The following is a 23602-nucleotide window of genomic DNA, read 5'->3' on the forward strand; positions in this document are numbered from 1 at the left end:
CAGAGGGGCAGCAGATCTGGCCTCCAAGGATTGTATTGCCAGCTGCTGCCACCATAGTGACAGCGATGGTTGTGGCACACTCCTTGAAGATGAGCTCTGCCACCTCCTTGGCAGCCCTCTCCAATGCCACCTCTACAGTGGCCTTTCATGGAAGAGGAGGTTGCTGCTGGTTTCCTCCCACCCCCAGGGAGGAAATGGCAGGGGCTGCCTTCTGGAGTCACCTGGGATCTGCCCACCATGGTGGCCTTTGATTCCCACTTCAGCTGTCTGGTAAGGTTGTTTTGATTTCCCCTCCCCTCAAAACATGAGATCTACTGCTGAGATACTGCCCTTCCCTATGTAGTGTAACCAGATGTCCTGGAAAACATATAATGTGCTGAAGGGAGGATTTCAGAAGCAGATTTTATCATAAGTAAATCACTGTGAGATGACAAGCAGAACCTGCCAACATTCCCTCTCAATGATAAGTATTATTTATTTGCTACTGCTTTGTGTGAATTTAATGTACGTACTCCATTGAAATCTCTTCACAATAATCCTGTAATATTTATTTTCCCAATTTAACTGATGGGGAGGGGATGAAGTTCAAGAGATAGTACAGTGGTACCTCTGGTTATGCACTTATTTCGTTCCGGAGGTCCGTTCTTAACCTGAAACTGTTCTTAACCTGAAGCACCACTTTAGCTAATGGGGCCTCTCGCTGCTGCCCTGCCGCCACTGCACAATTTCTGTTCTCATCCTGAAGCAAAGTTCTTAACCCGAGGTAATATTTCTGGGTTAGCGGAGTCTGTAACCTGAAGTGTATGTAACCTGAAGCATATGTAACCCGAGGTACCACTGTAATAGAATCATATAGTAAGTTCATAACTGAGCTTTGATTTGAACCAAGTTCATGCTTGACCATAGCAATAATTTTGTCCCAGACCATACAATAGCTTTCAGGTGTCTTTCTGAAGCAGTTAATTAATATCAAGGATGAGCAAAACATACCAGTTTGATTTAGGTGCATTCTGTTCAAAACATTTCAGAAGAAACATTTAGCACGATGCAAAGCTTTTATTAAGAAATATGCTGGTTAGTAAGCAATATAAAATAGCAGAGTTCCTTTCAAAAATTATCTATTTATGTCATGTCCTTTAAAATATGCTACAGAGAGATAGATGGGAAAGGCATAACCATAACCAGGAAAAGGAAAATACAATATGTGTCCAATAATTTTTTTCCTGCTAACTATTTTAAGTGGGTTAAAATAGGATCACGAGTGTCTTTAGTACAGTAGAGAGCATTCCACCACCCCCCACTTCCACCAATATGGATCTAATTCATTGTTTTACTTGACTGATAAATTTATATTGACATAAACCATGCTACAGTTCAGTTGATGCTGCAGTATCCTCCTGTGTTGTTCAAGTTGTAGATCTACTTTCTTACAATGCTTCTGAAAGTCAGTTGGCGAATTAAATGGGGTGGAATAATAAAAGCTGATCTTAGGGTACCTCAGAGACTTCTAGGACAGGATCACAAGGCCACACAGACATGCACCAAGCTGTGTGGGGGCCATATCCTCACATTGTGATCTCATGCAGCTACATATCATATCAAATCAGTGAGGCCAATCGCTTTGGTCTTCCCCACACTGGTGGGAAGGAAGTTGGGAAAGATCTGATCAGTTCTTTTTACACAGTTGTGATATTCACCCACATCCATTACAGTCACATGAAATAACACAACACAGAAATAGCTCCATTGTGGTTCTCTCCTTCACACCAGATGACTACCCAGGAATGAAGTAAAAAAAAAAAAAAAGGCATGGGGTGTGAAATTGAAGGACAGGGACCCAGAGCTCCCAAAGTTCTGCTGTTTCATTTTGCAGGGACACCTACAAGGCTGTTAATTGAAAGGCTAGGCTAACCATATTTTAGACAAACCCTGGAATGTGGCAGAGACAGAAAGCAGAGGGAAGCCCATCTTAAATCAAGTGTACATTGCAGCCAACAATGCAGCTTCTATATTCAAATGTTGATGATGGCAAATGTAAAACCCAGCTGTAGTCTCAATTGTGAGAGAATGGTCTCAGGAGCTTTTTACACAGCACAGTTGTATGACCTGCATTGGTAATTGAATTGTGATCCCTCCGAGCCTAGAATGCATTTCTTGTTTTAAAAATGGCTCCTTCTTCTTTCTATTTTACATTAATGACATTACTTATGTGTACAAATAATGCATAAGAGATTGCTCAGTGGTCATGGTGGGGAGCTGTCACTATTCCAAAAGGACCCTGTAAATCAACCTGGTTTCAGGAGATACTCAGCAGATGTCTGATTTATGCTTGCATAAAACAACAATAATAATATTCCAGTAGAACCCATCCCTAAAATATCTGAATCAAATGACTGAAATGGAACGATTGGGTTGGATTCAAACTTAGAGAAGTCCTACTGATTTAAGTCTCACTGATTTCAGTGGCTCTCCTCTAACCATGACTAGGTCTGCCTCCAACCCAACTGACACCCTGCAATAAAGAGGAGAGACCACAAGCCTGATGAAGTATTGGTGGCATAGGAAGGTAAGAGAAGATGACCTATCTTTACAAAAGCATTCATAGAATAAGAATAAAGCAATGGAGAAGAATCTGTAGGGGCTATTTCTAAGGGGGAGAAAAGGGGAGGGGGCTGATAGGCAAGGAGGAGCCAATACCACTTGCAAGTAAGCGTGAAGACAGCTTCACGGAGCAGAGGTGAGGATATAATTGGCGATGTGCTTGACTGCCAACATCGTCTCCCTGCAGGTTGGCCTTATCTTCGATTCAGGGAGGATAAAGCCATATTTCCCAAGGTCACGAAGCTCAAAAGTGAATGCATTCTTAATGCCCTCGTCGTAAGCCCAGTCAAGAGAGGAACCTGAACAAGGATCTGAAAAACAGGCAGACCAGAAGGCAGTATTTAAGACAACCCTGGCATGAAGGATGCAATAAAATAGGAAGGCTTCTTCTGATAGCCACAGCAGCCCATGTAGTGAGGCAGAGATGCAGAGGACCCTCTTGAACCCAGCATTGCTGCAGATTACCCAGACAGGGAGAGACAAGGGCTGTGCAGGCAGAATGCAGGGACTCTGAGCATCCCTGCCCTTGCAGCTGCCCTGCCCTGGGGAATAGACAAATCTTCCACTTTCAGCTTCTTATTCAGTTCCCCAAATTTCTGTATTTTTTTTAAACGCTCATGAAAATTTGCCAGTATTTTAGTGTGCACTTCTAAAAAAATACATTTTTGCATGCTGTTTTGACAAATATGAACATTTCTGCAAGCAGTTTTCCCCAATATAATGCATTTTTGCATGATATTTATATACAGTTAATGTACAATTTACCGCAATATACATGGTTTCCTACACATTAGTTGGGTTGAGAACCATATTGCAAAATTCAGAGAACTGTGAATTTTGAAAGGTGGCTGTGTTTCGTTTTAAGGGTTGTTTTAAAAAGTGCGAAATAAGTAGGTTCATCTTTAAATGCATACAGAATTGAATATCTCCCTCATCCCTACCTGCCCCCACACCATTCAGATAAGCTGCAGTGATGTCAGTGCAGCAATGCTCTATCCAATGACCCAATAGGGTCTGATAGGCTGGGCTAGAAGGCAGATCATCAGCCTGCTGTCCCCCATCTGTTGTGAAGCTGAGTAGCACAGGAAGGCTACATAGAGGTCAGGCAAAACCGAACCATGAGTTATGTTGTTGTTGTTGCTGTTTCAAAATATTGGCTTTAATTAATTTGATTTGCAAAAGTTCTCCTTGCATGTACACGTCCATAGAAAATAGAAACAAATACTTACAAATTGTAGTGGCAGTTGGTCCATAGGTATACTCTGTACCATAGAGGCTAGATAAAGCTTCTACTGCTTCCTTAGCTACTTTGTTCTGTATTTAAAAGAGGGGGGGAAAATTAGATTGTTCATGGAAAAATTCTTGGGATAGCCTAGAGTAGGGCACAAGGAGGTGTTGCACATGACCCTAGATCCAAGGCAGCTGATTAGGATTCCCATTGTTATTGAAAGATGGGCAGACTGAGGTTTGCTACTTTCACAAGGAATTTAGGCTACATTCCTCTGAATGAGAACAACTTGTTCTTTGCTTTTGAGACTTGTTTGTATTCAGTTGCTTCCCTTCTTGCAGGCATTGGCCAACAGGACATTTCTGTATATTTACAGGCAAGCGACTGTGTATGCCTCTCCCCAGTCTCCTCCAGCCTGACACCTTCCGTTTACTGCAACATGTGACCCCTTTGGGCCAATCTCAAGTCATCTCGTATTGAGGACCAGAGTTGTACAATACAGTTATTCCCGGCTTTCTGTTGGGTACTATTTTGCAATGTGTGATTCTGAGAATCATTGGGCTGCCTCCAGCTATATAAGGAAGCAATTTCTTTTCATAGCTTCTCACCCAGACATTCCTAACGGTAAATGATACTTGTTGGCATCTGGTTCTGCTGGATAGGAGAACTACACAAAACTGTCTCTATAAAGGAAAGTATCCCATTTTAAATGTAAGATGCGAGATGACTGGCAAAGTGCAGACAACTTTAAAAGGTAAAGTTGTGTCAGTATGCACTTTGCCAGGAAGCTGAAGGGCATTGCCAGTCCCTGAGCCTCTTGGCTTCATCTCCTCTTTGTTGCTTCTTTCTGTTTCTCTGTCCTCTTTTAGTGGGGAAAAGGGGCAGAAACCTCCATATTAAGTTAACATGAGGAGACCCCTGCTGAAAAAGTCCAAAGGTCCATTTAGACCAGCAACCTGTTTTCACAGAGACCATCTGGATGTCTGTAGGAAGCTTGCAAGCAGGAGTGCAACTTCTCCTAGCAGGTGTGGGGATTGGGCCTGTAGAAATGTAAAGTAAATGGACAGCTTTAGCTATGGTGGCAATGAGAAGAGCAGGTATGTGCATGTGTCTACTGAGGACATCCTATAGATAGATAACATAAAATAAAATAAATGAGGGCTTTTCAAAACATGGAACTGGGACTGGTTTATTCTAAATCGAACTCTAGATTTTATTTTGGCAGTGGTCCCAGGGACACGAATCTGAGCATGAGGCAATGAGACCTTTCAAATATCAGATTCTATGGTTTAAAGTATAGCAGGTTTTTTGTAAAAGAAATGTAAACAGCAATTAATAGTGAGGAGATGAGCGCAAATTTAGGCTCCTCTGTTATAAGACACAAGAGGGCAGCATTGGTGTATCTACATTTCTATCACAAGTGTCTATGAAATTAGGAATGCTGGCTTTCCTACACAAGACTCATTTCCTGTGCGATGCTGGCAGGTGTCCAATTCTCTTCAGGGAACAAAACAACTACTAGGAATTACTAAGTCATTTAGAAGGTGGGGGGGGGGACGTCTCTGTCTATGGTACCTTTTCCATTGTACTCATCAATATGGTTTCATATGCACCCTTGGGGAGAAAATGCAATAGACTGGGTCAAGCTGACCTCTGCTGCAGTTGAACATAATGGGGACCATAGCTAAGATCTAGACCAGGGTAGTCAACCTTTTTATACCTAACGCCCACTAATGCATTTTTCTTGATTGTAAAATTTCCTTACCGCTCACCAGTGCTCGATGGAAGGAGGATTCAGCTTGTGTTGTAGAACCCCCTACCGCCCACCTAGAATCCTGAAACGCCTACTAGTGGGTGGTAGGGACCAGGTTGACAACACCTAATCTAGACAGTCGAGGTTGTCTGTTTCTTGGCTCTAACCTTGCACTGAATTATTGGAAAAGATTGAATTTATACTAAAACACTCAGATATTTGCATCCAACTCCCCAGAGCTTTGAATACTTTTCTGATGCACTTTGGGTCGTATCTCACTGCCTCTGCTTAGCAATGCCTCATCATATTTATTTACACCCAATGGCTTTGTGAATGATAAGAAGACGACTGTGATAATCTTTTTCTACATACCAGTTCATCATTATTGGGTGCTGTTTCGTCCTTATAGGCATATGGAAACATCAATATCTGAGAATAGGAATGGAAGCTTATGTATCCCCTGATGGAGGAAAGGTGCTCTCGGATGAAGCTTGTAACTGCTTTGATTTCTGGCTCAGATTCTGCCGAGGGACCGCAGTAAATCTGCGAACAAGGTTTATGCGATATACCTATGGCTGCAAGAAAAAGTTTTCAGATGAAGTATTTATATTGGTGCCATTTATAGATTGCTTACTCGCTTGAAGAATAGTGAAGAAGATTGCATTTCTTTCCAAATCAGGAAAAATCAGGAAATCACAATTTGCTTTTTGTGTCATGATTTCTTTGACGTCAGTGCAGTCTGGTAATTCCTTCCATCAACAGTCTTTGCTAACATGGTGCCCTCTAGATGTTTGAGACTACAGCTCTCATTTGCCCCAGCCAGCACATCCTTCTTGTGTGCTGATGATGCTCCTTTGATGACATGAGGATAATCATTTGAAGAAAGAGTTTGCTATTGGTATATCTCAGGTTTGGGGAAACTTTGGTCCTCCAGATATTGGCGCATGTCAACTCCCAACTAGTGTTAGAAACTGAGATATGAAAGCTAGGAGCTAAATGGCACATTAAACCTAGGTTATGGGTGTAACAACAGAATGTCTAGGCACACTTTTTAAATAAATAGAATATAAAAGTGAAAATGAATGAACTGCAGCTAAAATATTATATTCATTTTTTTACACGGTCTAGTCCTTACCTGAAGACTGCAGAAAACAAACCCTGGCTTCCCCTGCCTGCCACCCTAATATTCTTAGGAGGGTATCTTCTCTAGTCTTCAGAGAGTGGCGGAGGCAGAAAAAGGTCCTCCTTTCCTTCCACTCTGCAGTTTTAATCGGAAATCTTAGGAGCGGTACTGCGCCCAGAGTTCAGAAACTGCTTGTGCTAATGAAATTCCTTGTTGCAAAACGCGCCTAGAACAATGGGAGTTTTGAACGCTGCTCACAACAAACCCAGCCAGAATGGCCAATGGCCAGGGATAATGGGGTTGTACTTCAGAACTATCTGGAGGAACAAAGGTTCCCAATAACTGGTATATAGCAAACAAATCTGTTGGATTTATCTAGTTTTATCATGGCTGCTCCATTAAGACAAAGCTTTAATTACATTTAGCACAGGGAGCCTGAGTAGGAGGAAAAGGATGAGGAGTACAGATGACCCATTGGCAGAGGCAGAGTCTGGGAGGAGACACCTGCCACTGCCTCTTCTACAGATCCTCAGTTTGGAATTTAGCATGAAGTGGGAAAGGTGTAGGAGGTTAGTGGCCTATTCATAAGTAAGTCCACTTATTGAGGAAACCGCTTCCATATTTGGATTGGGAAATGGCTGCATTTGGTGTTCTGCCTCAGGTGGGAAAATGCCTTTGGCTCTCTTTTGCATGATGCAAAAGCCATTCCCAGAAATATATCACACGACCACAAATTTAATGTTCATTTTGGTGTTTTTTTGCAAATTCCTTTTCTGAAAGTAAGTAACACAGAAATCATGGGTGTAGCCAGGATTTTTGTTAGAGGGGGGCAGAACCTACATGATTGGTCAGTTAAATATTTCTATTGTTTTACTTGATTGGGGGTGGGTGGGTGGCTGTCCCCCCCCCCGCCCTCACTTGGCCACACTCATGACAGAAATGAATGCTTAAGTTGTACAATTTTCCACTATATTTCTGGAAGTGACTTTTAGATTGTGGGAAAGTTCAAATAGAATGTGGAAATTGACAGAGAAATGTTGAGTCTCAGTTAATGTCGCTCCTTGGCATATTATACTTACTGCCCCATTTAGCTTTGAAATTCCTGTTCAAGTCAACACCAGGACAATCACTGTTAGAGGTATTCGCACGATTCTTTCTCCACATGCGATCCTGTGAGACAAAATGATGGAAATCTATGCTTGTTCCTTTGGGGAACATTTTTTTTGTATAGTGCATCAGAAGGATTGGGCCCATATGCCCTGCCTTTGGGCCTCACTTTCTTCCTCATGGGCAGCTCGTGGTCCTACCTTATGTCCAGCTGTTAGACATAACATACATGTGATCTGCATGCACAGTGGACGGATCACCTTTCATCCCCCCCCCCCGATTTTGCCAGGTAACAATTACCGGGCTTTTGTACCTACATTGATTGGTGAAATGTGTATATACACTGCTAACACATTCCACTTGAAATGTGGAAATGAGGACAGGAGAGGAATAATTTTACCGCGTGTTAAAATTTACAAATTTATGTTGTTGTTGTTTAGTCATTTAGTCATGTCCGACTCTTCGTGACCCCATGGACCAGAGCATACATACATATAAATCTATGTATGTATCTATTTATAATATTTTTTTACCTGCCTAGGCCAAGTGACAATAATATAACATTACCTACCTAGGCCAAGTGACAATAATATAACATTACAAAGGATGACAAAGGGATCTCTAGGCTGTCAAGGCTCATGTCACAATTAGCTAGTTCATGCAAGGAGTCAACGCTAACTGAGAATGAGTGAACCTTTAACTTCTTGATTCCAACCATGGCAGCTGCCTTAGTAAGTCCAAGGAGTCAGTAGGCTGATGGACCAACCACTTGCTTAGCAATCTCAAGATCTTATTCTTCTCTCTCCTTACTCACAATAGTTGTAACACAGCTGGTTCCCAAAGGTAAAGAGAGCACCGACTCTGGGTGAAGGGAAGATACCTGGTATAGGCATTTGGGGGTGTGGACGGGAGCTGTGATTGAGGGCATCAAGGGGATACAACAAAATAGGACAAATATTGAAGGCTGTTCCCCAACACTTTCAATATATGATATCATAGCTCCTTTGACAGCGCAGGCATTGGAGACATGAATACTCGCATTTGAACTCCCCTTGAATAACCTACAACACAGTCCTATACAGTGGTGCCCCGCAAGACGAATGCCTCGCAAGATGGAAAACCTGCTAGACGAAAGGGTTTTCCGTTTTGGAGGTGCTTCGCAGGACGAATTTGCTATGGGCTTGCTTCGCAAGACGAAAATGTCTTGCGATTCCTGGGATTTTTTTTCCGCTCCCCACCCCCTTTTTCTAAGGCACTAAGCTGCTAATAGCCTTTTAGCAGCTAATTCGCTAATCCCTTAAGCCTTTAATAGCCGCTAATAGCCGCTAAACCGCTAATCGCACTAATCCGCTAATCCGCTAATGGGCTTGCTTCGCAAGACGAAAAAACCGCTAGACGAAGAGACTCACGGAATGGATTCTTTTCGTCTTGTGAGGCACCACTGTACATTACTTCGAGGCAAGTCCCATTGAGCTCATTGGGACTTGTGTCTAAGTAAATTGCTATGGGATTGTAGCCATTCCATAAAATATTATGTTCCACCACATGGGCCAAGTCCCTCCCCTCCTTTTCGGTGTCACCTTAATAAATAATTTTTTAATAAATTTATTAATGCAGTAATAATGGATAGAAATAATAACATTCAATTCAGCACACTACTAAAGAGGGGGGAAATGTGGCCATTACTTCAGTCCATGTCCAGACGTAGCCGTCAATGTTGAATACGGGAAGGATGTAGAAGTTCAAATCGTTCAAGAGCTTGAACATGACCTTGTCCGTTTCATAGGTTCTGACAGCCTGCAAGAAAAAAACCCCAACATTTTGTGCAATTATACAAATGCACTATTCAGTTGTCAACAAGCTGAGACGGTTAGAATCCTTCAGAATTTTTTTATTTTTAAAGCAGATTTTTCACCTTTAGGATTTCGGAGCTTAAGGGTAAAATAAAATAAACAATAGAACTACTTAAAAACTAAAACACCTCTTCTCCCCACTAGGGCTGCGATCCTATACACAGCTGCCATGACGTTCGCTCCACTGAAGTCACTGGGAGTTACCGTATTTTTTGCTCTATCAGATGCACCAGACCCTAAGACACACCTAGTTTTTGGAAGAAGAAAACAAGAAAAAGAATATTCTGAATCCCAGAAACCAGGACAGCCAGCGGGATCGCAGTGCAGCGATTCCGCTGGCTGTCCTGGCTTCTTGCTTAGCCATGCACAGCCTCTCCCAGGCAAAGGGAGCCTTCATCCCCTGCCTGGGAGAGGCTGCGTGTGGCTAAGGCTCCCCCAAGAGCTGCGCTCCATTTAAAGAGCACGCAGAGCATGTGTGTGGCTCTTGGGGGCTTTTCCCAGAGGAGGGAGACGGGCAGCCCTTCTCTCTCCTTGGGGAAAAGCCCCGAAGAGCCGCACGCATGCTCCACGCAGCTCTTTAAAGGGAGCACTGAGCAGAGCCTCCCGCCTGTATTTGTTCCATAAGATGCACACACATTTCCCCTTACTTTTTAGGAGGGGAAAAGTGTGTCTTATAGAGCGAAAAATACGGTACTTAGACACATATAGGATTGCACTATGAGGCTGTAATTTTAACTTCCTGCTTTTGGTGGCTGGAGGTGTGGGTTAGAGTGTAATACAGACCCCTCTCTGTTAGCTTTGATTGAGAAGTGCCACCAATGGGTGCATAGTTCTGCTGTGATGGATGCGCAACCTCTGGCCAGACAGCTGGTAGCTAGCAAAACAGGGCATTTTGTTGGGCTGCTGGGAACTTTGTATCTACAACACCACTCAGCCATGAAGCTCACTGGGCGACCTTGGGCCAGTCACCTTCTCTTAGCTTAACCTTCCTCACAAGGTTGTTGTGAAGATGTAATGGGGAGCACGAGACCCATGTACACCACTGTAAGCTCAGTGGAAGACAAAAGTAGTCTGTAAATGTAATAAATAAATAAAGTACTGTTTAGCCAACCTGCTTCACAAACCATTGGCAGAAGGCAGGTGAGATCCACTCGCGCGCATGAATGCCGCAGTCCATAAAGATGACCTTCTTTTTTCCACTCTCCTTCCCAACCTGTTAAGCAGGAAATATTAATCTTTGAAACATCTTTATCCTGTGTATACTATGTGCAGAATCCGCAGTCCTGGCATTCAGTTCAATGGGAGGGTGCATCCCATGGGAAATATGTTTTGGAGAAAAAAAATAAGTGGATCTACCGTGAATAGAACTCGGTTACGCATGGACATCATAAAACTGTTCCATGGTCCAACAGAGCAAGTGCAAACAACTTTAACAACTAATCCAGAATGTGGCAGCTAGATTTGTGACCGGGTGTGGCCGCCAAGATCATATAACACCGGTCCTGAAAGACCTATGTTGGCTCACAGTACATTTCTGAGCCCAATTCAAAGTGTTGGGGCTGACCTTTAAAGCCCTAAATCAGGGGCCAACAAACTTTTTCAGCAGGGGTCCAGTCCACTATCCCTCAGACCTTGTGGGGGACCAGACTATATTTTGAAAAAAATAACAATGAACAAAGTCTTATGCCTCACAAATAACCCAGAGATGCATTTTAAATAAAAGCACACCTTAAAAGGTAAAGGTACCCCTGCCCGTACGGGCCAGTCTTAACAGACTCTAGGGTTGTGCGCCCATCTCACTCAAGAGGCCAGGGGCCAGCGCTGTCCGGAGACACTTCCGGGTCACGTGGCCAGCGTGACATCGCTGCTCTGGCGAGCCAGAGCCGCACACGGAACGCTGTTTACCTTCCCGCTAGTAAGCGGTCCCTATTTATCTACTTGCCCCCGGGGGTGCTTTCGAACTGCTAGGTTGGCAGGCGCTGGGACCGAGCAACGGGAGCGCACCCCGCCGTGGGGATTCGAACCGCCGACCTTTCGATCGGCAAGCCCTAGGCGCTGAGGCTTTTACCCACAGCACCACCCGCGTCCCACAAAAGCACACTTTATACTCATGTAAAAACACCAGGCAGGCCCCACAAATAACCCAGAGATACATTTTAAATAAAAGGACACATTCTACTCATGTAAAAACACACTGATTCCTGGACCGTCTGCGGGCTGGATTTAGAAGGCGATTGGGCCGGATCCGGCCCCCGGGCCTTAGTTTGCCTACCCATGCCCTAAATGGCCTCAGTCCAGTATACCTGAAGGAGCGTCTCCATCCTCATCGTTCAGCCCAGACACTGAAATCCAGTTCTGAGGGCCTTCTGGCGGTTCCCTCACTGTGAGAAGTGAGGTTACAGGGAACCAGGCGGAGGGCCTTCTTGGCAGTGGTGCCCATCCTGTGGAACGCCCACTGTCAGATGTCAAGGAAGTAAACAACTATCTGACTTTTAGAAGACATCTGAGGCAGCCCTGATTAGGGAAGTTTTTAATGTCTAATGTTTTGTTGTATTTTTAATATTTTGTTGGAAGCCGCCCAGAGTGGCTGGGCTGTAGCGTTCTTAATTTGGCAATGCTCATTTTTCTGTGGTCACTTTCTCTAGTTGTAAATCTAAATTATTTATAGCACTTGAGTCAGAACAAGACTCTCACCTTAAGCAGGTACATGGGACGATCCTCATAAGTCTTTCCAATCTGAACCCTCGAGACCAGTTTGGGGTATTTTTTAGCCATTCTTTCAGTCCATGCAACAATCTAAGAAAACACGGTTGTTATAAAACACTGGCATACGTCCGATTAAAATGTCATGAAGGTGAAAAATGATCTACTTATCGTCCCGATTATATATGTAGCTTAAGGGAGAGGAACCACCCCTCAGAACATGGTACCTTTTCCCATTCATTGTATCTCGTGTAGCTGTGCTTCTCGCGGAAATGTCTCCCACCATCAAATTGTTTTTCAATCTCTTCTTGTAGATTATGGAATAAAATTCTGTGGTAGGAAAAAGGACACCAACACATTTAGTTCACGCACATAGCCCCTCCCTCCCCAGGAGGAGATTCTCTGTGGCTCCTCTGGTTTAATCCCTTCATCCACATCCTGAAATTAAACAAAGCTTACACATATGTCAGTGCATGTAACAAGGTAGCTAGCAGCAAACAGTTACAGTGGTACCTCAGGTTAAGTACTTAATTCGTTCCGGAGGTCCGTTCTTAACCTGAAACTGTTCTTAACCTTTAGCTAATGGGGCCTCTTGCCGGAGCATGATTTCTGTTCTCATCCTGAAGCAAAGTTCTTAACCTGAGGTTATATTTCTGGGTTAGCGGAGTCTATAACCTGAAGCGTATGTAACCCAAGGTACCACTGTACTTACCTTGGAAGAATTCAACTCCATTGAATTCAGTTGGGATTACTTCTGAAAAGATTGTGCCGTAAATAACCAACTAAATGCATAAATAAAACTGGCACATACTCAGGAAGCTGTGCCACTTCTGACACTAATGTTGTTGTTGTTGTTGTTTATTGAATTTATATACTGCTGTGGGTAAAAGCCTCAGTGCCTAGGGCTTGCCGATCGAAAGGTTGGCGGTTCGAATCCCCGAGGCGGGGTGCGCTCCCGTTGCTCGGTCCCAGCACCTGCCAACCTAGCAGTTCGAAAGCACCTCCGGGTGCAAGTAGATAAATAGGGACCGCTTACTGGCGGGAAGGTAAACGGCGTTTCCGTGTGCTGTGCTGGCTCGCCAGATGCGGCTTTGTCACGCTGGCCACGTGACCCGGAAGTGTCTCTGGACAGCGCTGGCCCCTGGCCTCTTAAGTGAGATGGGCGCACAACCCTAGAGTCTGTCAAGACTGGCCCGTACGGGCAGGGGTACCTTTACCTTTACCTTATACTGCCCTATACCCAGAGGTCTCAGGGTGGTTCACAGAACAAAATCAAAATATAAAACCACAAAATATATAATCAAAATAAAAACTACAACCCCTCTCCCCAAATAAACACATTTTAAAAGGGCATCAGATGTAGGATATTTATGCTAAAGGTATTTTATTCAACTCAGCATTGTGAGGTGAGAAAGTAAAATGTGTTTAATTGATTGCTAACTTCTCACCTTTCCAATATCCACTGGGGGGCAGTCAATGAATATAAGCTATGTTTTGATTAAATCAGTGGCAAACGTCTATTTCCCTAGAATTTGCCCAGCGTTAAGGTTTGCAGCTTTTGCAATACTACCTCCCAACAACCTCAGATATGACACAACCTTGATGGCAGAAAGTGAGGAGGAATTAAAGAAGCTTTTAATGAGGGTGAAAGAGGAGAGTGCAAAATATGGTCTGAAGCTCAACATCAAAAAAACTAAGATCATGGCCAATGGTCCCATCACCTCCTGGCAAATAGAAGGGGAAGAAATGGAGGTAGTCAGAGATTTTACTTTCTTGGGTTCCATGATCACTACAGTTGGTGACAGGAGTCACGAAATTAAAAAGATGCCTGCTTCTTGGGACAAACCTAGACAGCATCTTAAAAAGCAGAGACATCATCTTGCTGACAAAGGTCTGTATAGTTAAAGCTATGGTTTTCCCAGTAGTGATGTATGGAAGTGAGAGCTGGACCATAAAGAAGGCTGATCACCGAAGAATTGATGCTTTTGAATTATGGTGTTGGAAGAGACTCTTGAGAGTTCCATGGACTGCAAGAAGATCAAACCTATCCATTCTTAAGGAAATCAGCCCTGAGTGCTCACTGGAAGGACAGATTGTGAAGCTGAGGCTCCAATACTTTGGCCACCTCATGAGAAGAGAAGACTCCCTGGAAAAGACCCTGATGTTGGGAAAGATTGAGGGCATAAGGAGAAGGGGACAGCAGAGGACGAGATGGTTGGACAGTGCTCTCGAAGCTACCAGCATGAGTTTGACCAAACTGCGGGTGGCAGTGGAAGACAGAAGTGCCTGGTGTGCTCTGGTCCATGGGATCATGAAGAGTCAGACACAACTAAATGACTAAACAACAACAACCTCCCAAAAGACAATTCAACTCCATACCATAAATCTATGCTTGCAATCTACTTGGAAAAGTATTAGTGGAAGGAAGATATGGATTAAAGCCCAGAAGATTACATATGAGAACTGCACACTTATGGTGGCAGAGAAGATAAAAGTAAAAAACTCATCTTACTAAAATAATAATAAAAATAATAATGAATGGGACCCCCTTAAAGAGACAGCAAGACTTTCATTTAATAGCGCTGACAACCAGCAGTTCGACAAGTATGCATCAGGCAATAATGGAAGCTGGACTTTAATGTAATATATGCATTTCTATATATAAATACTTTGATCTGATTATACAATGGGCATTTTTTTTGTCTAAAAAAAGTTCTTTTTTGATTTACTGGAGAATTCTCTTCTTAAGGAACTTAATTCTGTTTTGATTACCTTCACATACTTAGTTAAGTTCTTGCTACAATTTTAAGTACTGTAAATAGTTCCTCTCAAATCACAGCCAGAGCTGTGGGACAGGGATGGCTGTGAGGTAGAAGGAAGTGGTTTCCATTATCCATCCTCCTAGTCCCAAGGTTGATGATGGTAGCAATGAGTAGCAGTCAATGGCTTCCTGGTCACATCAGTAGAAGCAATCAGAAATCTCACGATGAGTGGAAACTCAGATATTGTGAGAGTAAAGGAAGATGGAAAATTATAAGATGCAGAATTTCATGTAACATTTGAATTAAAGACTTGGGTGAGGTCTCGTCCCATGTGGCTTAGCGTCAGCTGAGCAGCCAGTCCAGTTTCTTGGGTGAATATGAGTTAGGAAAAAGAAAAGACCTCTGTGCTTTCCTCTCCATGTTTTCTGATTTAAGCATAATTTCTCAGTGTCAGTAAATATTGAATGAAATTGTGACCTGGTTAAATTCCAAGTTTGGTGACGACCTCTTTCTTGTTGTTTGCAACTTTATATGATACACATACTCTACAATCATCACAAACTAGCATTATGTAGCATACATACCTGTATTGTATTCCATTCTGCTCCAGCTCTGTCTGTACAAAGCTTGTCTGATCTGAACCAACGCGAAAATCCACATCTGTTCCAACAACAACGTGATGGATTGAATTAGGATGCCAAATGTCAAGCTGTGTAGGAAAAATTCAGTAAAGTTTGTCTTTAAGAAAGTGTGCATTCTCAGGTATATGGGTTGTTAAAGACTTTCCCAGACATTGGATTGAAATAAAATCTTCTTTCCCCTCCTTCACATATGTTTTAATTGTCTCTATGACAGCATATGCATGGAAGAGTAGGAAATGAACACATTTATTAAGAAGCAAGTTGCTTTGGGCAAAATAAAAATAAAAATCCCATTGAAAGATCAGATGGCTACCAAAAAGGAAGATTCAGGTAATGAGAAGAGCAATTCCTTCATGTATTTTCTTGTCCATTCTTGTCCATTCTAAACATGCATGGATATAATAATAATAATGGATATAATAATGTTTCCAATATTATACATTATTTTTAAAAAGTCCATATGTTCTTCTGAAAAATCTTCCCTGCAACTCTTATTGCCAAAGATTCTCCAAATGGAAGTCAGCCTGGATATTTGATACTTATAACTGACATCCAATGATACTTGCTTTCAATATTTGATATTTTAAATAGTTGATGCATTTGAGTGTATCAAAGAGGTGATAGGCAATTCTATTTATTAAGTGTTTTATAATTGTATGGTTATGATGCTTCTTATTTTATACCTACCAATATGAAAACAACAACGAGCTGCCATTGAGACTAAGGCACTCATGTTTTTAAATTCAGAGACAGAAATTCACGTTTCAGAATTTCACACTCAAAATGAAGCGGGTGAATGTTGAGTATTTTGCTCAAGCAAAGGAGATTTTGCAAGCTATGGGGCATTGTCTCTTAATTTGTTCCCAGATCTTGCATTGACAAAGAATGTGCATATTTGAGATGAAAACCCATTGCTAAAACCTATGGAGAAAAACATAAAAATGAAAAACATGTGGAAGAAGAATCTCACCTGAACTGTGGAGGCCAGGTCTTTTAGAAAGTCCACTTGGTTTTCATTCTGAAGTTTCACCCGAAATACTTTCTCACTTCAATGAGAATGAAACATATTTCTAGAGGGAAAATCGCCATTAAACTAAGCCACATCTTGCCCTTTTCCTTCCCCCCAATATTTGGTTCTTTGAGGCTAGGGACTATTTTGTGTGTGGTTGCACAGCACACATTCATTTCAACTGGACTTACAAACAATGCGCTGGATTGTGTGCTCTCCAACTGCTGCAGCCAGTAAGGAAGCAAGCCAATTCACAATAAGCTGCCTTAAAGCATGGAAGTTAAATTAAATGAAACTGGAATAAAGTTATACCAGGTACAAGCCCCGCTCAGAAGTCCTGCTCTTTCTGCTCTGCCTAAGCCTGGTAGAGGGAAAACAAGCCCTAAAATAATGTTCCATGCTGGGTTGTCATGTGACTGAGGTGAACAGGATCCAGCCTAAGTTAAGTCCCCACCACCCTGCTCCTTCCATGCCTCTTTTTGGGGACTTATACCAGCCCCAGCTATGCACCGGTTGAGCCAGAATGAGCAAATTATGCTGGCATATCTTTGGTTGAGCTGGCGTTGGGAACTTCATGCCAACCAAGCCAGGAATTAGCCAGCTGAGGTGGTGATCTGCTGCATCCTAAGCTATTCATCCTGGTAGATCTCGCCCCCTTAAGTCTACTAAGCAGAGAAACCAACTTATGGCAACTTTTCCTTTTGGAGATTTCCCACAATGAGAAACTTCTACCTGTCAAAGCGACGAGTGAGAACAACAGCCCGAGGTGCCACGAGGAGGCCCAAGAATAAAAGGATGAACCTCATGATTCTGCTTTGGCCACAATCTCTCAGTCCTGCATGTTATATATATATAAAGCAGGTGACTTCCTCTGGGTTATTTTTTAAAAGCTTATTCATTTTTTTAAAAAACAGTATAGTTTTGGCTTACAAGGAGACTCAGATTTTGACATCTGAGCGATGAAGATAAGATTGTGTGTGTGTGTGTGTTTAATAATGTGCTGTGAAATTAACAGCGCCCTAGGGTTCGTCAGTGCACACAAGTCTGTACATACTTGCTCAAAATTAGTGGTTAGAGAGTTGGCCTAGGATTAGGGAGACCAAGTTCAAGATTGATGCTGAAAACTTACTGAAATAATTGAGGGGGGGGTGTTTTACTGCTTTGAGGGAGAATCATAGAATCATAGAGTTGGAAGATACCACAAGGGCCATCGAGTCCAACCCCCTGCCAAGCAGGAAACACCATCAGAGCACTCCTGACATATGGTTGTCAAGCCTCTGCTTAAAGACCTCCAAAGAAGGAGACTCCACCACACTCCTTGGCAGCAAATTCCACTGTCGAACAGCTCTTACTGTCAGGAAGTTCTTCCTAATGTTTAGGTGGAATCTTCTTTCTTGTAGTTTGGATCCATTGCTCCGTGTCCGCTTCTCTGGAGCAGCAGAAAACAACCTCCCTCCCTCCTCTATGTGACATCCTTTTATATATTTGAACATGGCTATCATATCACCCCTTAACCTCCTCTTCTCCAGGCTAAACATGCCCAGCTCCCTTAGCTCCCTTGGAGGTGTGTGGATTTGAAAAGGATGGCTATGTTTCGATTCACATCTTGTTTTGGGAAGTGTGAATGAGGCAGGCTCACCTTTAAATGTAAACTGAATTGAATTCCCTTCACATACCTGTTTAACAGTATTAACCAATCATGCCACAAACTTTCATAGAGTCCACTTCATCAGATGCATCAAGGGTTGCCTGAGTTTCTGTTGAGCATGGTTGTTTTGGGATGGGAGAAAGCCATTTCACACTCCTGGGGGAAATGGCATTGTGGGCTGGGAGCAAGCCCTACCCCCACACACAGGGCGGGATAGCCCCAGCGCCATTGGGGGATCCTCAGTTGCGTCATCCCTGGCCAACCAATCCGGATGGTCCTGGGGTATGGTGCGGGCTATTTAAACTGCCTGTGGCTAAGGACTCGCCCCCTTTTGGCATTGGAGTATTCGGTTGAAGGGGAGGGGAGGTAGTGGCCATCACCTACCCCTCCTAATTCAAGGGTATTCCATTAAAGGAATCTGAGGGGCGTGGTCTCTGTCCGAAGCCCAGACGGGGGGCTAGGGCCATGGCAGACCCCTAGTGGTGACCCTGGGGAAGTTCCTAGTTGATGTGTATCAGCAGGGCTCCCCCTACTGGTGGTTAACCCTTCCAAGACTTCCTGTAGATGGGCAGGAGTCAGATATAGCCTAAGCCAATACCACTCACATTCTGTAACCAATAAAGTTGTGGCCTTTTTCGCCCATTAACCCAAAATACTGTTTCATGTGTCTTTATTCCAACATCCCGGGAGGGTTTGGGACCTTGTCACACATTGGGCTGATGCTGGTGGTAAGCAGTAAGGCCAGAGAGACATGCATTGCAAAAAGTACAGACAGCAACAAATGCTATACTAATAGTAACCATTCACAAAGCAGTGTTGATGATAACACAAGCATCCTGACAATTGTAAGCCCATTCTTTTGCTTAGAGACTAGCCTGTTTGTCCTTAAGTGGAATAGAGAAGGGAATTGCTAGCCATTGGCATCATAGTGGAAGGAAAAATATTACCGTAATATTATTGGGTCCTGTGATAGTGTCTGGTTCCTCTACTATGTGGCCTTTTGTTGCTGGTAAGTAGCCATGTTAGGCTAGGGGATCGTGGTACGTACTTGCTTACTGACTTGTTTTCAGGAACTATTAGCTAAATTGTTGTGGTTGCAAATTTGTTCTTTAGCCAGTTTTTGTGAGTTTATGTAAAGCACAGGCTCCACAGCTCACAAACCCCTGCGTGTTGAGCAATTCTATCAACTACAATGCACAATTCATTTCTCTAAAATAGTCCTAACTACAGTGGGATATTTTGGAGTAAATAGATTACACATTGCAGTTGGACAGACCACTGTTACACCAGCTGTGGTGGCCTCCAATCCCTAGCAAATGGGAACAAAACATTTCTGTTCAGCGATACTAGGCAAACCCCTGTGATGAAATAAAAGTGTGTCAGTTTGCATTGGGCTGCCTTCCTGCAATGTAGCTGCATAAGCCCTTATGGCACTGCACGGGGGTAACAGATGGGGTCTGAAAGCTATTGACTGCCTGTGTGCCATTCCTGCTATAGATATTTCATTTTGTGATACTCATGCACAGAAACGGGAGCAAAGGATTTCAATGGTCCATTAACAAAGTGTGGGGAAGGCTTTCCGAATCTTTGTTGGACCCAAAATAACCCACAGCAGAAAAATAATGATGCATCAAGCTTTCTTTAATGGTTCTGGAATGCTATCTTAGTACAGATGCTCAAGGACATACATGGCAATATGTTTAACAGCAATCAGAGTTTCTTCACAAGTTGGCTTTATCTGAGATTCAGGAAGAGCAAAGCCATATCGGCCTGTGTCCCGAAGTTCAAAAGTGAAGGAATACTTGATGCCCTCATCATAAGCCCAGTCATCAGAACCACCAGCAGCAGGGTCTGCAAGGATGAAGAAAGAAAAAAATGTTTGGTGAGCTAAAGCACTGGCAAATGCAGCTGAACTTCATGAGTTTAAAACACTATGCCCTGATATGCACCCATGGTTTAGCACAAATGTGCGGGCCTGTGGACTCCTGGAGAGTAGATTGCACTCACTTTGCTCTTCCCCCAGTTCTGGTACTGCGGCACTGCTCCGAGCTAAGTCATGGTTTGGCTTAGTGTGTTGTCTAGACCTGGGCTCATGGATTATATTCTAGACAAACCATGAGCTGCAAGATAGGTTTCTTCTTGATTTGCAGCTCATGATTTATCATGAGGACCCAAACCATGGGCCCAGGTTCTGATGATATGCTAAGCCATGGGTGGGGAGTAGGGTTATAGTAGGAATGCCAGAGGATTCTGTTGGAATCGATCCTTGCAGTTCACACATTCACCTGAGGTCAGGAATGTAAATCACATAAGTGAATACACTAGTGGCCAAAATGGTGGAAACCTCTTGGAAAAAGTGTATTTCCGAGGTTTGATGGCTCATAACACCTGATTGGCTCTCTAAATGCTCATGCTCATTGGCTACATTCAAATGAAGGAAAACTACTGCATATCAACCTAAGCAAGTTATGTTTCTTTTTTCTAGTTATTTGGCTATAACCTTTGATAGAATACAGATAATTGAACAAACTTTGTTGCATTACATTCTTCATTAAATTATCTTTCCACTGATATATAGTTTTATGGCATTACTCCAAAAAAGTGGTATTATGAGCCATTAGACCTCAGAAATACACTTTCCCCAAAAGGTTTCCACAATTTTGGCCACTAGTGTACAAGCAATATTCACTATCGGGTTTCTTGGTCCACAAACATTACATAAATAAATGCATTGTTTTTTGCATTGTTTTTCAAGATTGCCTTCTACTGAAATGCACTAGAATTGCTTAATTACACTCATGGGTTCCAGCCATATGTAACCCAAGATGAACCCCGGATGGGATGGAAATTGCTGCCTCCTTACATCCCTAGGCTAGAGTCAAAAAGGGGGTTGGAGTTGGTTGCAAAAGTATAACCATCTGGTTGGCCACTGTGAGAACAGTCTGTTGGGATAGATGGGTCTGTGGCCTCATCCCAGCAGGACTCTTATTTTATTTGAAGTGGGTGATGCAACAGATAGGACTTAATTTTGTACAGTAGTGTGCCACCCACAACATTTTCATTTCAGAAACTGGGACTCATGTCTTTTGGGATGTGCTCCTTGGCGATTCATGTGACCTACACGTGATCTTGCCCTGAAAAACCACTTTTTGGAGGGTGAGAGAATGGCGCATGAGTGTGCGAGATCACGGCATCCAAAATGGCTGTCACAATCTTGCGTGAAGAAAAGGGATGTCCCGTTTTTTCTGGGACACTTGGCCGGTATAAAGTAGACTTCTTCAGTCACCCAAAAGTCATAGGTTTCTATGCGCACACATATTTCCCTGTCCTCCATCCACACAAACAAGAGGCAGTTATCACAGTTAAAGGACACATTCTGGCCAAGCAAAAGCGGTCAAGGTGAGTGAGAATTATGGTGTTGAGGAACATGGCCCAGGAGACAGTCCCCAGGGCCAGGGAGAAAGAGAAGGGCCTTTGCCTCTCAGGCCTGAGGTGTCCCTCCCCCACGGCCCAACTGTATACACTCATTTAGCACATTTGAAACCTGAAAACAAAATGGTGCCTCAGCAGTGCAGCTGGGGAGAAATTGATGGATGAGCACAACATGCCCTGGAAAAAAAGAGCAATATTGCTTTAGGGAACTCGACATGACATCATGACATCATCCTCGTTTGTTTATTGAAAACTCTCTGCTTAGTGCTAAAGCACTCTCTTGGGAAGGTGGGAAGAAACACATCCGCAATAAGAGCAATTTATGGGCTTTAATGTATTATTATATTATAACTGTAATATTATCATTAGATCAGTACTTACAGATAGTGGAAGCTCCTGGCCCATATGTGTATTCTGTGCCATGCAACGTAGCCAGCTCTTTAACAGTTTCTTTAGCAAGGCGATTCTACAGGGAGAAAGTAGGTATTCAGGAACTTTACTCCAAAGTCTGAGCCCAGTTGCTCTTTTATAAAACTTTTGCTTGAAATTGTGTCCCCTTTTTGCATGTGGACACATTGAACACTGTTCCTAAATCCGTTATCTCCAGCATAATTTTAATAGTCTTGAACAGAGCAACATGGTGGAATGTGAGAAGAAATATTGTAAAAATTGTACCTACAGATCTTACATTATTATGAGACATCTCTCCATATTTATCTTTTGTTGGCTTAGCAGTCATAATTAGTAAGCTGCTTGCTCTCCACTGTGATCATAAAAATGGCAAGGCAGTCTGTGTACTCGTGTGCTCAGACACTTGTATGTAGACATGCAAATTTGTGTAAAAAGGAACCCATAAATTCCAACAAGTTAAGTGGCAATCCAGATTTCCAGTTCTGAGTCAACAACTACATGCTTTGTTTATTCCTAAATCTGTATACTTATGAGGTTTAAAAATAAATAAATCTAGAAGTTGGTATACTTATTAGGCTTTTTTTTTAATTGCTAAGACTTTGCATGCTTTGGAAGAAACTGTGTTTCATGGTAGGTTTCTTAACAATTCAAAAGAAATTCTGGGCCTAATACTACATTTACATTCATGGATTGCTTTATCTTTCAAATCCATACCGTTTAACCTCAGATTTGCAGATAGTAGATATAAGACATGTGCTGCTATTTACCGTTGCCCTTACCACATCTTGAAGTTTTCACTTACAAGATAGGGAAGCAGGTCTCTCATGCCTTTTGACAGTTAATAGATTAGAGGGAATAGTTCAGTGTTGCCCGTATCACAACAGCCTCATTGTTGCTGCCTAAATTACTGCCTTAGTTAGAAAGCAACTGCTGGTTTGAACTTGACCCAGGAGCTGATTTAGATCTGTCAGAAGTTGATTGAGTTAAACAATCAGTGACAGATCTAGAACATGAACCTTCATGATGAAGAAAAATGTTGCAACTCAACTATCTAACAGGAATTTAAGAAGTGACTTACCAATCTAGATCAAATTTCCATCTAGTTCAGCTTTCTCCAGCCTGGGGTCTTCAGATGTTGCTGTATTAAAATCCCCATCATGTCCAGGCAGCATGGACAACATTCAGGGGAACAACATCTGGGGAACCAAGAACATCTGGGGAACCTAACAACATCTGGGGAACCAAGGATGGTGAAGGCTGGAGTGCCAGCAAGATGCCCCTCAGATCTCTCATGGAGTTCAGGCAGCTGCAGCTGTTTTTCTTTAGCATCT

General features: G+C 42.8%; 1 protein-coding gene and 1 long non-coding RNA gene across 2 annotated transcripts in view; one reads left to right on the forward strand and one right to left on the reverse strand.

Moving 5' to 3' along the window:
• LOC310678760 overlaps positions 1-23602 on the forward strand; it is a 204263-nt gene that overhangs the window by 127003 nt on the left and 53658 nt on the right. The gene's annotated exons all lie outside the window — the stretch shown is intronic.
• LOC310677836 (uncharacterized protein) overlaps positions 1037-23602 on the reverse strand; it is a 45566-nt gene continuing 23000 nt past the window's right edge. Inside the window, exons 10-22 of the mRNA XM_083441024.1 lie at positions 22242-22326; positions 20099-20279; positions 17513-17590; positions 16742-16817; positions 15715-15839; positions 12596-12698; positions 12360-12461; positions 10777-10878; positions 9499-9609; positions 7785-7875; positions 5955-6157; positions 3831-3915; positions 1037-2912 (exon numbers count right to left, since the gene is read on the reverse strand). Coding sequence (XP_083297150.1) covers positions 2725-2912; positions 3831-3915; positions 5955-6157; positions 7785-7875; positions 9499-9609; positions 10777-10878; positions 12360-12461; positions 12596-12698; positions 15715-15839; positions 16742-16817; positions 17513-17590; positions 20099-20279; positions 22242-22326 — 1530 coding nt within the window. The 3' untranslated portion in view covers positions 1037-2724. The remainder of the gene's footprint in view (positions 2913-3830; positions 3916-5954; positions 6158-7784; positions 7876-9498; positions 9610-10776; positions 10879-12359; positions 12462-12595; positions 12699-15714; positions 15840-16741; positions 16818-17512; positions 17591-20098; positions 20280-22241; positions 22327-23602) is intronic.

Source organism: Podarcis tiliguerta (genome assembly GCF_965153285.1).
Source record: "Podarcis tiliguerta genome assembly, chromosome: 5".
Taxonomy (NCBI): Eukaryota; Metazoa; Chordata; class Lepidosauria; order Squamata; family Lacertidae; genus Podarcis; species Podarcis tiliguerta.